General features: G+C 46.7%; 1 protein-coding gene across 7 annotated transcripts in view; it reads right to left on the bottom strand.

The window, feature by feature from the left end:
* Mink1 (misshapen like kinase 1) overlaps positions 1-12,418 on the bottom strand; it is a 53,475-nt gene extending 41,057 nt beyond the window's left edge. For 4 of the 7 annotated variants that reach the window (XM_028785915.1, XM_028785919.1, XM_028785920.1 and 1 more), the window contains exon 1: positions 12,141-12,418. In XM_028785915.1, the coding sequence (XP_028641748.1) occupies positions 12,141-12,197 (57 nt within the window). In that variant the 5' untranslated portion in view covers positions 12,198-12,418. The remainder of the gene's footprint in view (positions 1-12,140) is intronic. The other 3 variants (XM_028785914.1, XM_028785916.1, XM_028785913.1) reach the window with 3 other exon arrangements.
* Positions 12,419-16,408: the final 3,990 nt, after the last annotated feature.

The following is a 16,408-nucleotide window of genomic DNA, read 5'->3' as shown; positions in this document are numbered from 1 at the left end:
ACACACACATGTATGCAGGCAAACATTCACATACATGATCATCACACAGTACACGCGCATGTATGCAGGCGAACGTTCACATACATGATCATCACACAGTACACGCGCATGTATGCAGGCAAACGTTCACATACATGATCATCACACAGTACACGTGCATGTATGCAGGCGAACATTCACATACATGATCATCGTAGCTCACAAATGTAAAATCAATCTTTTTTTTAAAAAAAGGCACAGACCTAGATATCTGACTCTTGAGCTTTTGGAGGTCAGAAACCATGTTCACCCCGGCCCTCTCTAATCCATTAAATGAGGCGTGTTCTAAAAGCCACTGAAGACGTTACAAGTCCTGGGCAAACCTACAAAGTCCATTTGCCACAGGTCACAGAAGTTTTACATATTTGCAACTGAAACAAGCAGAAAGCATTGTAGAGAGGGACCACACACTGCCCTCCTGCCCATCCCTGGACGCCCACCTGCAGACACTTGACAAAAGCTCTGGCTCTACAGTGAGTCAGATCTGAGACTGAATCCAGGCTCAGCTACTCGCTGACTACCCAATCTCAGATCTCAGAGGGTTACTGAACTTCCAAGTAGCTTCTCTTGGTTTCTCTTGTTGAAAACCTGGCTCGTTGTCCACCTCAAAGGGCTACTGTGAGGGAAACTGAGATCACACAAGGACAGAACTTACTGCACAGTGAGTGTTCCTTGCTCCAGCTCCCAAACCCCCTTCTGAAATGAACACATTAAAATACAAATGAGTCGTATCAAAGCATTCTTTGTTCTGAACTGAAGAAAGGCAGAAAAAGAAGGGCTTATGAGAGAGGATTCTCGGGCCAGAAAATCAGGCTCTAATGCACATGCTCCCGTGCCTCTCCTTCTGCTTCGCCATATGTCCCCCAACAGTGCCCACACACTTGTGAAGGTCGGGGCTCTGCCAGTGTCTCTGGACCTCAGCTAAAGAACAAGTGCCTGACAAGTGCTGCTGCACATCCTTGGCTCCTGTGGCCACACAGACATGGCAAGTGCCTTCTGCACTCTCATGTGTCCCTGTAAGGTGTGGAGAGTGGGAGGAAGGCTAGGGTGAAAATGAAGAGGGCAAGAGCAGGCACACCTCTTGGTTTATTAAGGGGTCATCTGGATGAGACTCAATCTTCTACCTTTGAGAGACAAGCAGAAGATGAACAGGCTGAGAGAAGAAACAAATATCCTGATATCCTAATATCAATCAATCTCTCTCTCTCTCTCTCTCTCTCTCTCTCTCTCTCTCTCTCTGTGTGTGTGTGTGTATGTGTGTGTGTGTGTGTGTGTGTATGTGTGTGTCTATCTGTCTGTCTGTCTGTCTCTGTCTCTCCATGCACACACCTACTTCTGTTCTTGCAGTACCCTGTTCAATAGTTTTCTTGAAGGCTCTTCATTAAGTTACTGAGAATTAAAGTCCAAGTTCTGCAGGTTTCCACCACTGTCTTCTAAATGTGTCTTGAAAGAGCGGGTGGGTAGTGAAGAGAACATGGGAACACAGCCTACCTATTTTGCCTTCAGAGGTGTACTAGAAGACGAAGTTCTTAGCCTGAGAGATATGTGCCATGTGCAAAAGCTCTTCCCAGAAAAAGGTAAGCAGGAGACAAGAACTCCTTCCTGCTTGCAGAAGAAACCTAACTTGTCCTTCCCTGTCCTCTCTAACATCTGTAACAAATTCGAGAAGATTTTAGAAACAACCAAATTGGAACAATTCTTCAACACGATGCCTGCAAAGCTGTAGGATGGCTAATATCCCTGCTCCCCACATACTAAGAGCTTTCAGTGTTCCCAAGGCATAGTGACGTTAAAACTCCCTCCTCAACGTTTCCAAACATACCCTGGAGGGCAGTGCCACTCAGCTGTGAATCACTGAGCACTAACTTGTGCTGTTCTATGTCCCCTGAGCCCACCGTATTCTAACCACCCGCTATGGCTCAGGAAGTAAACCAGTAGGAAAGAACAAGTCAAAAGCCCTGTCTCCAACCAAGTGAATAATTACTGAATCCCTAGCTTGTACTCAGCTTCTTCATAGGCAGTTACAGATCAACAGGAAATATGGATCATAATCCCCATGCATAAGAATGTTGTTGGAAAGATGACTAACAAATTATTTGATCTACAGTAATGTGTAATCAAATTAAGCCATATGGTCTACGAGGAGCAGATAAGATAACCAGCTAAGGGCTGGCACTATGACAAAGGCTTCATGGAAAAAAACAAAGGTTTTGTGGTAGGTCTCAAAGAAGGTGAAATTTTCTTCACTCAGTTCTTCTGAGCCTCGATCTCTCTGTGTAAGAATTGCTGTCCATGGAAAACTCCTTGTGGGTCCAGGAGCAATTTACAGTCCATCCCTGCAAATCCCATACTCCAGAGGTCCTGTAGAAATGGGTGTGAGAAATTTGTCATGTTCCCTCAGAAGGCCAACTATTATGAGGCCTCACAGAAGAGGCAGAGGTACCAAAGACATTCAAATACATTCAATTCCACATGCAGGCAGTGAGCCTTGAATGCTGGCTGGAGTTCCCAGGCTACAGGAATGTTCCATTCACCTGTTAGCTCTGGCTCATGGTCTCCTGCTGTGGAGCCCTGACCAGCTGTAGTACGAAGTCTGAACTGCCTCCACTGTGGAGGGTCTCCCTCCCCAGACATCCTCACTTTTCTCACATGTCCCTACTTCCTCCACTCACCTCATTCAAACCTCTCAGACTCTTCCTGCAGGCTGTGCCACCAAACTCCTCCCAGACCATCCTACCACCTCACACCCTCCATCCACCTGACATTCAAGCTGGTTCTGGAGTCTGGCTCCTCTAAGAAGCCCAAGACTTGTGGCTACCCCAACCCTCTTTTCTTTCAAGCATTCAAAAATTACTAACTCTCCCAAACACACCCCACTAGTCCTCTGCATGTGCACAGTGTAAGTGAGCGTCTCTGTCTATTTATACACAGAGTCTGTCTCATCTGTCTAACGTTAGAGGGAGAATCCTGCTGCTCACAGACTAAGAGCTAAGTCAAGGCCGAGCTGGATTGTTCTTATGAGAGGCTCACTTACCTAAGCCACTGCTCAGACTAACAACCCAGCTCCCAGAGCAGGACACTCACCTGCTAGAAACTCACAGCCCACAGACCGAAGACTCAGGAACCCTCCCCCAATAAATAAATGAGGGTTATAGTCCTGTGCCCTTTCCAAAAGCAATCTATTATTTTATAAAACATTTTTCCCCACAGAAAGCTTCAGACTAAGTTCTTTTGGACCAAAGTGAAGTCTGGAGTTTTCAGAGCCTCAGATTCATGGCTCACAACTGCTGACCAATGGTGCAGTCTCATTTTTAACCACTAATTCTACCTGTGGCTTCATTTCTATTTATTGTCTTTTATTTTTCTTAAAGCAATGCCAGCTTGGCTTATGCCTCTCAATCAACAAACCAAATAGCCATTTTTGTCTTATGAAAACAAGCCAGGTGTTGTGACTCATATCTGTGATCCCAGAACTCAGGGAGTTAAGGTAGGAAGACTAGGGAACCTGACTTACATAATGAGTTCTAGGCCAGCCAGAAGACAAAGTAAAACCCTGTCTCAAAAGAATTCAAATCAGAGAAATAATGCAAAAGGTTGGCATAGAGGCATAAACCTAACCCAGCACTTGGGAGGCAGAGGCAGGAGAATTCCAAGTTTGTGACCAGCCGGGGAGATATAGATAGATAGATAGATAGATAGATAGATAGATAGATAATCTCAGTTCCAAGGCTAACCTAAATAAACAGACTCTAGTTTCAAACAAAAATAAAGTGAACACTAGGCTTTGTGGGGGAGTGGAGCTGGTTTCAGAGATTGAATCTAAAGCCTTAAATGTGTTAAGCAAGCACTCTACCAGAAGTACACCCCAGGCCTTTATTTGTTCTTTTGTTGAGATAAGAACTCATGTAGCCCAGGCTAGCCTTGAACTCCTGATCTTCCCTCCCAAATTCTGGGGTTACAGGTGTTTGCCACCATACTGATACTCCAGCTCTCTTTTTACCTCCCACACCCCTAAAATCACATTTACTGGCTGGCAGTAGTGGGGCATACCTTTAATCCCAGCATTGAGGAGGCAGAGGCAGGCAGGCAGTCAGAGCTCCACAGAGAAATCTTATCTTGCAAAACCAAATTTAAAAAAAAAAAACCCACATTTATCTATGTATCTGTATATGTGTGCATGAACGGAGGGGAGAGGGCAGTTTGGGGAGTCGGTCCTCTACTCCCACCATGTGGATCTGAGACTGACCCTGAGTCATCGGGCTTGGCAGTAAGTGGCTTTATCTACTAATACATTTCATTTCAGCCATCCCCCCACCCACAGACACCCAACACAAGGTCTCATTATGTAGCTCTGGCTGTCCTAGCACTCACTCTGTAGACCCGGCTAGCCTCAAAACAGAGACCCACCTGCTTCTGCCTCCCTCAAGCTGGGATTAAAGGCGTGAGCCACCACACCCAGCTTCACCAGTCCTTCAGTACTTTTGATTTGGAGACAGCTCACTAAATTGCCAAAGCCAGCTCTGCTCTTACTCTGTAGCGAGGCAGGCCCTGAATTGGCAATGTTCTACCTAACCTGACAAAGCTGCTACGTAAGACTACATGCGGGGCTGGAGAGATGGCTCAGTGGTTAAGAGCACTGACTGCTCTTCTAGAGGTCCTGAGTTCAAATCCCAGCAACCACATGGTGGCTCACAACCATCTGTAATGAGATTTGATGCCCTCTTCTGGTGTGTCTGAAGACAGCTACAGTGTACTCATATAAATGAAATAAATAAATCTTTAAAAAAAAAAAAAAAAAAAAGACTACATGCTTTTGTTGACAAGCATAGCTAAGATCATGTAGTATTTGCATAGAACCTACACATTCTCCTGCAGATTTTAAATCTCTAGGTCACTTTTATTTTATTTTTATTTTATTTTATTTTTTTGTTGTTTGTTTTTGTTTTTTTGAGACAGGGTTTCTCTGTGTAGCCCTGGCTGTCCTGGAACTCACTCTGCAGACCAGGCTGGCCTCGAACTCAGAAAACCGCCTGCCTCTGCCTCCCAAGTGCTGGGATTAAAGGCGTGCGCCACCACCGCCTGGCTCTAGATCACTTTTAATACCTAACATAAATATAAATACTATATAACAGTTACTATACCATACCGTCAAGGAATAGTGACAAGAAAAACAAAACTTGTGCAGTCAAGCACTTGGGAAACTAAGGCATAAGGACCACCAGAGTTTGAGTCAGCCTGGGCTACACAGTGTCATCAGCCTCGGTGACAGAGACAGAGTGAAACCAGCAAAAACCAACAACAAAAAAGTCAATAAGGACTGGGAAGATGGCTCAGTGGGTAAAGCACTTAACACACAGGCATAGAACCAAGTTCAAACCACCAGAGCCTATGTAAAGCCAGGTGCAGTGACTGTAAGATGGGAGGCAAAGACAGGAGAACCTCTGGAAGCTTGCAGACCAGCCAGCCTGGCATATGCAGCAATGAACAAAAGACTGCCTCAAGTAAGGTGGAACTCGAGGGCCCACACCCAAGGTTGTGTCCTGATTTCTAACCACATACACCACGGGACATACATGTATCATGCATACACACATTCATACACAAGCAGATTTTTTTAAAGTCCATTCATTAACTTAATCATTTTCTGCTCTATCTTTCAATGGGGGTTGGGGAGAGTCTAAAGGTTATTGGCATAAACTGTTATATGGTGGGTGCTGAAGGAGTGTGGGACTGGAAATTAAAGATGATTGGCTACTCACTAATCACAGCACAACAGAAAATTAGTATAAATTCCTAACAATCAGGATTAACAAGAATGCCTGACTTTGAAAGCTCTAAGATACTAAGGAAAACACTAACCCTTAATATAAGAGCAGGGCTGGAGATGGCTCAGAGGTTAGGAGCACTGGGTGCTGCTCTTCCAGAGGACCCAGATTCAGATCCTAGCACTCACATGGTGGCTAACAACTGTAACTTCTGTTCCAAGGAATTCTTACGTCCTTTTCTGGATATTGCAGGCACTAAACACACATAAGGTACACAGACATACATGCAGGCAAAACACTCATGTATATATACAAACATAAAAACAAACAAAAAGACCAGGACAGCCTAGGAGGGCACAGTGGTACATGCCTGTAGTACCAACCACTTGGGACCATTGAGTCCAGGAGTTTGAGGCCAGCCAGAGCAATATAACACGATCCCTGACAGGAGAAGGGGTAGTACTTCTAAGACCTGAGTTTGCAAAGGCATTTCTTAAGTGAATGCTCACAGAATACTGGTTCAGAAGTTTAGTACAGTTTTGAGTACAATATCATATCCTTCCCATAGGGTCTAGACCTGGATATCAATAGCAAGACAATGCTCAGTGACCACTGATGAAGGAAAGGTCAGCACCCTTAACTCTGATAGAACTCTAGAGACAGAAAGTTCTGCAGGTAGACTCAGACAGCTTATGGAGATGCTCTCCAGGTCCATGATGCTTGTATGTTTTTGGCTGGACAGGTAACTGCATTCCTTGTTTACAGACCTAAACCAAACTGCAAGCTCCTCAGCTGAACACTTCCTGCCATCCTTTTTCCTAAGTGACAAAGTGTTCTAAGTAGCCCAAATCTGATTTATTCTGTCTTAGGCACAGTTTGTAGCTCAATGGAGTAAGGCTGAAGCTACATCTTACACAGCATCATGAGCTCTTGGGGAGGGGGAGACAGTGAGACCAGATCAATGTCTTGCTGACCCTCCTTCCTGTTGTGGGGTTTGGGGAGGAAGCAGTCACATATACACTCACATGCGTACATGTACATATGGGTGGGTGCACATGCACTGGGGGGGGGCAGAGGTCAACATCAGTATCTTCCTTCTTTCTTTGATGGTTCTCCACCTCATTTGTTTGGCTAGGCTAACTGGCCAATGAACTCCAATGCCTCAGCCCCAGCCTGGAGTTAGAGATGTGTGCCACCCTACCTGGCCTTTACATAGGTGCTGTGGATCCAAAGCCAGGACCTCATGCTTTTACCACAGACACCTCATTGACTGAGCTGCTCCTGCCACCCTTCCAGTTGTTTTCATCATCAATCTCTCTCTTTTGGCCCCTACAGAGACGGCTTAGCAGGTAACAGCACTTGATGTAAGCTTGAATCCCCAGCAACCACGCAAAAAGTCAGGCACAGCTGTGTGTGCCTGTAACCTTAACATTGAGGGGAGGAGATAAAACAGGTAGACAGATAGCAAGGGCTCAACGAGCAGCCAGCTTCACCCAAAACAGAGAGCCTCTGGGTCAGTGAAACTGGGTGTGCAGTGGAGAGTGAAAAAAGACATCCAGCCTTCCCTAGCTTCCACAGGTTATGTGCACCCACACACGCACACGTACATGCACACCTCAATTTCCCAAAGAACGTTCCTTCATGTGTCGCTAAACTATGGCAATTTGTTCTATCCTACAACATGAAGGATGGTGATGTTTCTCCTGTCTGGGTAATGGCTGAACACCCAGTTCCAGCCAGTCTCTCCCATCATCCTTGAATCATTTTACCAAAGCAACATTTTACATTACCTCAAATGCCACAGCTTTCAAATCTCCCCTCCTTCTATCATTCTCTAGGGGGAAAGTCACTAAATGGCCTCATTGCTGCTGCGGGAGGTCAGTCCTCCCATTCCTCTGCCTAGGACACCTGTCATCAACACATGGAGAGCTAGCATCTCAGCACACAGCAGCAGTCCCGCCCAGCTCAGTGGCCCAGACATGCCCGCTGCCAGCTTTCTAGTGGTGCTGGCTCTACAGCATCATAGACAGAAGTGGAACGGCAGCCTCAAAGAACACACACAACCATTCGAGAGACACAAAACGTGCAAAATCATTTGAGAAAAAAAAAAAAAAACCTGTCAGCAACTACCACCCAATAACAAGTCCCTGGAACGTGTGCCAGGGCATTACTTCAATACAGCTGCACCGCCTGGCTCCATAGCTGCAGAGACACTGCAGCCTAAAACTTCTAGCTGCTGGACAGTAAAAAGAAACTGTTTGATTTATGAAGTGGGTCAACCAAAAGCAGTAATGTAAAAGGAAAGAGGTCAGCCCGGGGTCTGCTTCCCCCTCTCCCAGCTGCTTTTGCTCGTGCTTTATCCTCTGTGAGAAGCCAACAGTTCCAAGTCAGAAGACTCTTCTGGAATATAACCAAGTTTGGACACAGGCAAAGATGACTTCATACTAGAGGCCTCAATTTTCTCTAGAATAATACAAACTTTATTTTAGCCATTGCTTATCAGAAGCATCCAGAGCCCTGCTTCATCCCAAGGCAAGGTCTGATTCCAAAGCACTGCAGAAAAGACTCTACCTGTCCTTGTTTTTGAGACAGGTTCTCATGTATTCCAGGCTGCCCTTGAACTTTTGTTTCTTTTTTTTTTTTTTTTTAAGGCAGAGTTTCTCTACTATGTAGACCAGTCTGTCATGTACTCAAAGATCCCACTTTTCTTCTACAGTTAAAAGCATGTGCTGTAACATGTAGCATATTTATTTATATGTATCTGTATATATATGTGTATGCCTCTGTGTGTTTATGTATATGACCTCATGCATACATGGAGCCTGGCACACACATAGAAGTCAGAGGACAACCCACTTTCTTCATCTACCAGGTGGATTCTGAGGATCAAGCTCAGGTTATTATCAGACTTGGTAGTAACTGCATTTACCCCCTGAGCCATGTCCTCTGGCCAGGTCTAGCACTTCTTTATTACTTTTTTGTTTGTTTTGTTTTGTTTTGTTTTGTTTTTCGAGACAGGGTCTCTCTGTGTAGCCCTGGCTGTCCTGGAACTCACTCTGTAGACCAGGCTGGCCTCGAACTCAGAAATCCGCCTGCCTCTGCCTCCCAAGTGCTGGGATTAAAGGCGTGCACCACCACTGCCCAGCCCTACTTTACTACTTTAATTAAGCAAGCATTACACTAACAGCTTCCAATTGTTACAGCAGGAACTTATCTAACAAATATCTGAGTCCCACTACATAACATGCTCTAAGCACTGAGGACACAGAGGGAGGACAGTCAGAATTCTAGCTTACAATATGCTTTTATTTTTGTGGCACTGAAAATCCTGGTGTGTCATCCATGTTAAGCAGACAATTACTACTGAGTTATACCTTAATCCACATTTTAGTCGAGAGTGATAGAAAAAGATCTAATGTCAACCAGTGATAAGAAATATGAAAAAAAGAATTTTATGGAAACATAAATCGGGGAGAGTGTTATTTATGAGAGTTCTCCTGGGAAGCTTCTCTGACTGGTCCTACCATCACTCTATGCTAGGAACTGAGCTAGATACACAATGTGCATCATTTCAGTTAGCTTCAGTAACTATGTCTAATGCTATTGCTATTTCCATATTACATGCAAGAAAATGGAGCTCAGAGAAGTTAGACTGTAGAGTGTGAAAAGGGGAAGTAAGGATAAAGGACCAAGGTCTGTATCTTACAGGAGATAAGGAAGCTAGGACTTCAATTCAGGAAAGCAACTCCAGACTCATGTTCCTCCCCCACTACACTAGGCTGCCATAATGACGGACAAACAGCCCAAGAAGCCAAGGGTGGTATGGTAACAAAGTAGCAGGTCCCTCTGGCCTTCTTACTAAGACAGGTCCCTCTGGCCTTCTTACTAAGAGACGAGCGAGCGCAACTCAGTCTTCCTCTAATAGCAGATATTACTCTCGCTGTCAGCTGAAAACCAAGCCTTATCTTGAAACAAGAGGAGAAAGACATCTGAGGCTCATAGAGGCTAGCTACGCAACCCGAAGGCTGCTCCTCTCTCACCCTAACCCAACCACCACCATCACACTTGCACGCTTGGTTAGTTCTCCCAGTGGTTCCATTCCTATCTAGAAAACAGGAGCAGAACAAGGGGGACTGGGCCAGCCGCCTGACAAAGCCACAAGCAGTTCTCACAGGTGTGTTGGACCAGACTGGCAACTGAGAGAGAAGCCAGCAAGGAGAGAACAGCCTTTCCAGAACCATTTCAAGAAAGGACAGCTCTTCCTCAGGTCCTTAAGTACCAGAGTGAGAGACATGGGTTGTTTTCTTCAGAGGCAGAAGGCAGGACAAACAGAAGTACAAGGAACACGTCACTTGGTTCTCCTGAAGGGAAGGAGAGGAAACCCAGGAGGAGTAAACATGGAAAGAGGCTAACAGACTTCACAGAGGGAAGTCCAGAAGGGAAATACCATGTCCAAGGTCAAATAGTAATTGCAGAATTGCTGGAAATCCCAAGTTGGGGGCCCAGATGAAGTTAACAGAGAAACCAAAAGAAAAGAGAAGCAGAGGACCAGAGGTAAAAATCAAAGGTCATGGTCTGCACCTACCCACTGAGTAACTTTCTTTATGGTCACTAGAGCCAGAGTTAATCAACAACTTCAATTTGCAAATACATTCCAAACCCAAGAACATTAAAACTTTACTCAAAACCTGGAATTCCATCTTACATCCCAATGCATGTGAATATCCCAGTTTAAACACTGACTAAGCAGATCTGCTAAAGCTTTTCCTGTCAAAGCACCCGAGAACGAGAGAGAGAGAGAGAGAGAGAGAGAGAGAGAGAGAAAGAGAGAAAGAGAGAAAGAAAGAGAAAGAGATCGGGAGATCCAATACTCAGTCTTGTTCTCCAGAAACTTATCTCCAGCAAGTCAGGTCTCATAACCCAACGTTGCACCAGACAAATTATGACCTGAATGGCAAGGGAGGGAAAAAAAAAAAAAAAAACTGTGTCACCTAGAGAAACCCAATTAACAACATGACTCTGCTCTCTTCAATTCTCTCTCCCCTCCAGTCATATCCGGGGCACTTGTGGGGTGGCTGCCTTTTCCCTGGCTAATTTAAAAGCCAGAAGACAATCTGTACAGAGAACTTCTCAGAAGGTAAGCATGAGGTGGGAAATTCTGCTCTATTTTACACAAACGCCGGTCGGTCGGGAAAGCTCGCAGGGCATGGAATCAAAACACCACCTGGGCCGGGCGGTGGTGGCGCACGCCTTTAATCCCAGCACTTGGGAGGCAGAGGCAGGCGGATTTCTGAGTTCGAGGCCAGCCTGGTCTACAAAGTGAGTTCCAGGACAGCCAGGGCGACACAGAGAAACACTGTCTCGAAAAAACAAAAAAAACCAAACAAACAAAAAAAAAAAAACCCAAAACACCACCTGGGTGACAGTCTGGAATGGTTCACCTTGAAATTTCTATGTTGCCCTTAAGACAAAGCTGCCCGCTAAAGAGAAACTTACAAATGCTGCTGAATTGAAAATTCCGGAAGAAGAGAGAGAGTTAAGTGCCCCACGTGGAACAATAAATGGGGTATTTGAAAGCATTCCTAACACAGTTGTTTCCTCTTAACCGCTTCCCTAATGAGCCCCTCCCTCCAACTCTCCACTCCCACTAATTTCCCCCAAGCCCTAGCTTCTGACCACAGGCAGCATGTATTTTGTGTGTGTGTGTACATATATGTAAACATCGTCTTCCGGCCCGAGTTTCCGAGGAAATCCAGGCTTCCCTTCCTCCCACTGTGCACTTGTCTGTCCTCCCAGCCCCACACGGCTGCAGAGTTAGTAATGTAATATTCAGGGACCCCGAGACCGGAAATGCCTAGGTCTGAAAAGCTGCACTTGAAACACGAGAAAAGGGATAGAGAAAGTGAACGTGGGATGTAGATGTAGGAGGTGTGTGGGGTGGAGTGAGGAGGTGAAATGTCGCCCAACTTGCAATTCAGGGGTAGGCGAGGAAGAAAACGAGGGATGAGGGGGAGGCAGTTGCAAAGTCAAAATTCCAGGAGCCAGAGGAGGAGGTGGAGGAAGCAGACAGGAGGACAGGGGGCTGGGGGGCACAGGAAAACCTCTGCAGGTGAGGCAGGGCTGTGTTTAGGGACACCAGAGGTGACCCTCAAACGCCTATAAGGGAGGGGACTCGGATCCCAGCAGCAAGGAAGGGGTGGGACGCAAGTGTGGGGGAGGGCAGCACAGGGTGGGGAACGAATTGGCTCCCAGAATCTCCAGAGGGCGAAAGCCCGAGCGGCGCGAGCTCCGGTTAGGGACAGGGGTCGCGGGGGCGAGGCTGGGGGCGGTGCTCACCCGCAGGGCGGACAGGTCGATGTCGTCCAGGCTGCGGGCGGGGGCTGGGTCGCCCATGGCCGCCGCGGGGCCACTCACACTCCGGCTCGCTCACTCCACTGCCGCCGTCGCCGCTTCTCCCCCATCGGGGAACCCGAGGGGCGGGCTCCACCGCGCCTGCCCCGAAGGCCGGGGAGGGGGAGGGCCAGCGGGAGGACCGACCCAGCGGCTGACAGGCGCTCTCACCCGCGCGCCTGCAACCCGAGCCGCCGGCTGCCTTGCGCACGCGCGGAGCGGCCCGTGACGCGAACGCGCCGGGCGCCCCCTCCCGTGGGGAGCCGACACCTGCGCGCAGGCGCAGGAGAACGGGAGGCGGGCGCGCACGGACCGAGCCTGGCTAAAGCCAGGCGTGGAGGGAGCGTGCCCACCCGCTGGTGCGCGTGCGCACACACTTTCCCTTCCTTTCCCCTTTTTATTATTGTTGCCTCTTCTCTTCTAGTTCCTTCGTTGATCTTTATATGACTTTCTTCTTTCCCTTTCCCTCTTTCGTGTGCCCAGCTGCCAATCAAACCACCCACCTCTCTATTTGCGGGGGAAGGGAGGCGGGACCCAACCCCCTCTATTACTAGGGGGGTTGTTATGGTAACTCCCCACGCGAGGGCTGCTGGCCTCTAGATAGGATGCGCTGTCCACCCACCCAATTGCCATGGTAACAGTGGAGCCGCTGAAGGAGGGGCCTCTCCGTGAGAACTTGGCTTGAGAAACCACGTGGGAGGGAAGGACGGGATACTGTCTGCCCTTTACTCCCTTTTCAGGCTGGAGTGGGGATGTTGGGAGCAGATAGGCACTCCTACTGCACACGTCTGTATCTGCTTCTCTTAGCACAGTGTTCTGCAGGAAAGAACTATCGCTGGAGTTGCTACTGGCAAAGCAGAAGAGGAAGAAACTGTATCCAATCCCTTCGAATTTTGTTCCTTCTCCTTAGATCTACTCATGTTGACACAGCACCTCCAGCCGGTTAGTCTCACTAGAGGATAAGTGATGCTTTGTAACAATAGACAAACATGACTATTGTTTGTGTGACCTTGAACAAATGAATTTGCTTCTGGGCTTTTCTTTATGAAGTCGAGGGGAGAAGGTTCTGAGTGTTTCAAGAGCTCTTCCAACACTAATATTCCCTCTGAAAATTAATATTAACATTGCTTAGGTGAGTTCGAATTCTCTAGAGGCTTCTTGGCACATTTGGATGCACATTCAAACTTGCTCTGGGGACTCTCCTGACTCGTTTACCTTGCCTCTGATATGCAAGTCACAATTCCTATTTGGCCTTCCCACATGGCCTCTCTGCCTGACACCCTCAAATAAATTCTTCATATCCAGAAGTGATTTTTTTCCCCTAAAACTTAAATCTGGCATCATTGTCCTGTTTAAAGCGGTTTTCTAAATCCCACCATTCAGGAAGCTGAGGCAGGAGGATTACATTTTCTATTAGCCTGGGCTATGTAATTACTGGGGAAAAACCTGAAATGAATGAAAACACCGTTTGATGACTCCCACTGCCTTGTGGGTAGTGATATCAAAGACTTTCAAGATTCTGCTTGTTTCTCTGGATATATACATACATACACGCATGCACACACACACACACACACACACACATTCCTTTTCTGGTCTTATGTTTTAATAAACCATATTTAAACTTGCTCCTCAACATCTCTTACCTGTCTTTGCACTTAGGTTTCTTTTCCTTAGAGTACTCTCCAACTTCCAGCTGCGCTGGCTACTTTTATGTCAACTAGACACAAACTAAAGCCATTTGAGAAGAGGAAACCTCAGCTGAGAAAACGCCCTCACCAGGTTGACCTGTGGGTAAGCCTGTGATGAATTCTCTTAACTGGTGATGTGGAAGGTCCACTAGGGGTGGTGCCACCCCTGGGGCATGTGGTCCTGGATTGTGTAAGAAAGCAGGTAGAGCAAGCCAGTGAGCAGCACTCTTGTGGCCTTTGCTTCAGTTCTTGCTTCCAGGTTCCTGCCCTGACTTCCTTCAGTGAGGGAGTGTGACCTGAGAGTTGTAAGCTGAGATAAGCCCTTTTCTCCCCACGTTGCTTTTGGTTATGGTATTTTATTACAAAGTAGACATCCAACTGAGACACCAGCCATGGTCACTCTGGCTGGCCTTTGTTTTGCCCGACCTGTTGGAATCACCTCTCTATGCACATTATTTTACAATATTCTGTTACATGCATTTGTATGTATGCAGGCGTGTTATAGTGCACAAAGGACTACCTCTGTGTGGAGGTCTCCTGGGTGTGGTGGCTCAAACTTCTAATTCCAGTACTCTGGAAGCTGAGACAAGAGGATTCCCAGAAATTACAAGGCCAGACTGGACTACAGAGTGAGATCCAGGCCAGCCTATGCTATGTGAACCCTGGTCTTAAGAAACAAAACTCCAGGTATGTGATGTACCTCTGTAATCCCAGTACTTGGGAGGCAAAGGGAGAGGATCACAGCAAGTTGAGGGCCAGCCTGGTCTACATAGATAATTTCAAGCCAGCCTGTGAGATTCTGTCTAAAATGAATTAAATAATAGACACTTGGCATAAACAAATGAAAAAATATCAACATCTCAGGGATGGGATAAATGGCCACCTTCACCTCACAAGGCTATTGTAACCCCTGGGGTGGGAAGGGGAAGAAGAAAGACTGCATGCAGGAGCTGGTTCTTGTTTGCTTGTTTTGCTACCTTGCTTTTCTCCTCTATGCTATGGTTGGCCTTTCATCAAGACCCTTGGACCAAAGGTGCACTTGTTTACTCCTGCAATCCCTCCCTGTCTTTAGGAGGTTGAGGTAGGAGGCTGAAGGATCATGAATTAGAGGCCAGGCTAAGGTATACAGCAAGACCCTGTCCTAGCTGGGCATGATGCAGAGGCAAGACTACTGTAACTGCAGATTGCTGGTCTACACAGCAAGACCCTGTCTTCAAGCAAACACTGTAAGACTAAGAACTAGAAGGATCTATGTGAAACAGCCCAATCTATCCCCTGGTCCAGCTTTGGGGCAGCTGCAGCCTCCACCTTACAGTTAAAGAAGGAATGGTTCCCCCAGGGAAAGAGATATTTAGTGCTGACAATGAGAGTAATTAATGGGAAGCCAATTAGTACCTGGAACTCCTGTGTGTAGGAGGGGATATTAGTGTTCTGTTGTGTGTGGTCTATGTATGTGCATATCCATCTGTTCAGAGATACACGTGTATGTGTGTGTACATATGCGCGTGCACACACACATGTATACACATGTACACGTGAAGGCTGGCAAACAAGGGAGAAGAACCCTTGTCCTCCTGCTGGGTTGCCTTACCCAGCCTTAATATGAGGAGAGGCACCTAGTCTTATTGCAGCTTGATATGCCACATCTGGTTGATAACCGCAGGAGGCCTGCCCTTTTCTGAAGAGAAACAGAGGAGTGGATGTGGAGGGAGGAGGTGGAGAGGGGGTTACAGTTGGGATGTAATATGTAAGAGAATAAATTAAAAGAAAAGTTAGGGATCTTTTATCATTTTTTTCTTATTTAGAAATGTATGTAGCTCTGGCTACATATCACTATGTAGCCCTGGCTGTCCTGGAACTCATTCTGTAGACCAGGCTGGCCTCGATCTCAGAGATCGGCCTACCTCTGCCTCCTGAGTGCTGGAATTAAAGGTGGGCACCACCACACCTCTTCTTTTTTTTTTTTTTTTTTTTTTTTTGGTTTTTTGAGACAGGGTTTCTCTGTGTAGCCCTGGCTGTCCTGGAACTCACTCTGTAGACCAGGCTAGTCTCGAACTCTCAAACTCAGAAATCTGCCTGCCTCTGCCTCCCAAGTGCTGGAATTAAAGGTGGGCACCACCACTGCCCGGCATGGTACTCTCTTCTTTAAAGACAAAAATAAAACAACAGTTTTAGTTGATTTTTAAAGTTACTGTATTTATTGTGAGCACACACAGGACTGCCACGGCCTGTGTGTGGAGATCAAAGGACTTTCCTTCTGTCCTGTGTTCCCTGGAGATCAAACTGAAGTCATCAGGACTGACAGGAAGCATCTTCCTCTGCCGAACCATCTCACTGGCCCTAGAAGTCACTTCTCAAGAGAACTAGAGGGATGGGAGAGTAACCTAACGCCCTCTGGTCACATGATCACCCACCCCCCACTCCCTTCCATGAAGCCTTCCTAATTCTCCACTCCCCTTATTTTCTTCCTGCTTCTGTGGCTATCTGTGTTCAACATTTTTCTAATTGCAAAATACTTCAGAC

Source organism: Grammomys surdaster, unplaced genomic scaffold (genome assembly GCF_004785775.1).
Source record: "Grammomys surdaster isolate TR1022 unplaced genomic scaffold, NIH_TR_1.0 125368, whole genome shotgun sequence".
NCBI lineage: Eukaryota > Metazoa > Chordata > Mammalia > Rodentia > Muridae > Grammomys > Grammomys surdaster.
Note: the sequence above shows the minus strand (reverse complement) of the source record. Positions and strands in the feature narration are given on the sequence as shown.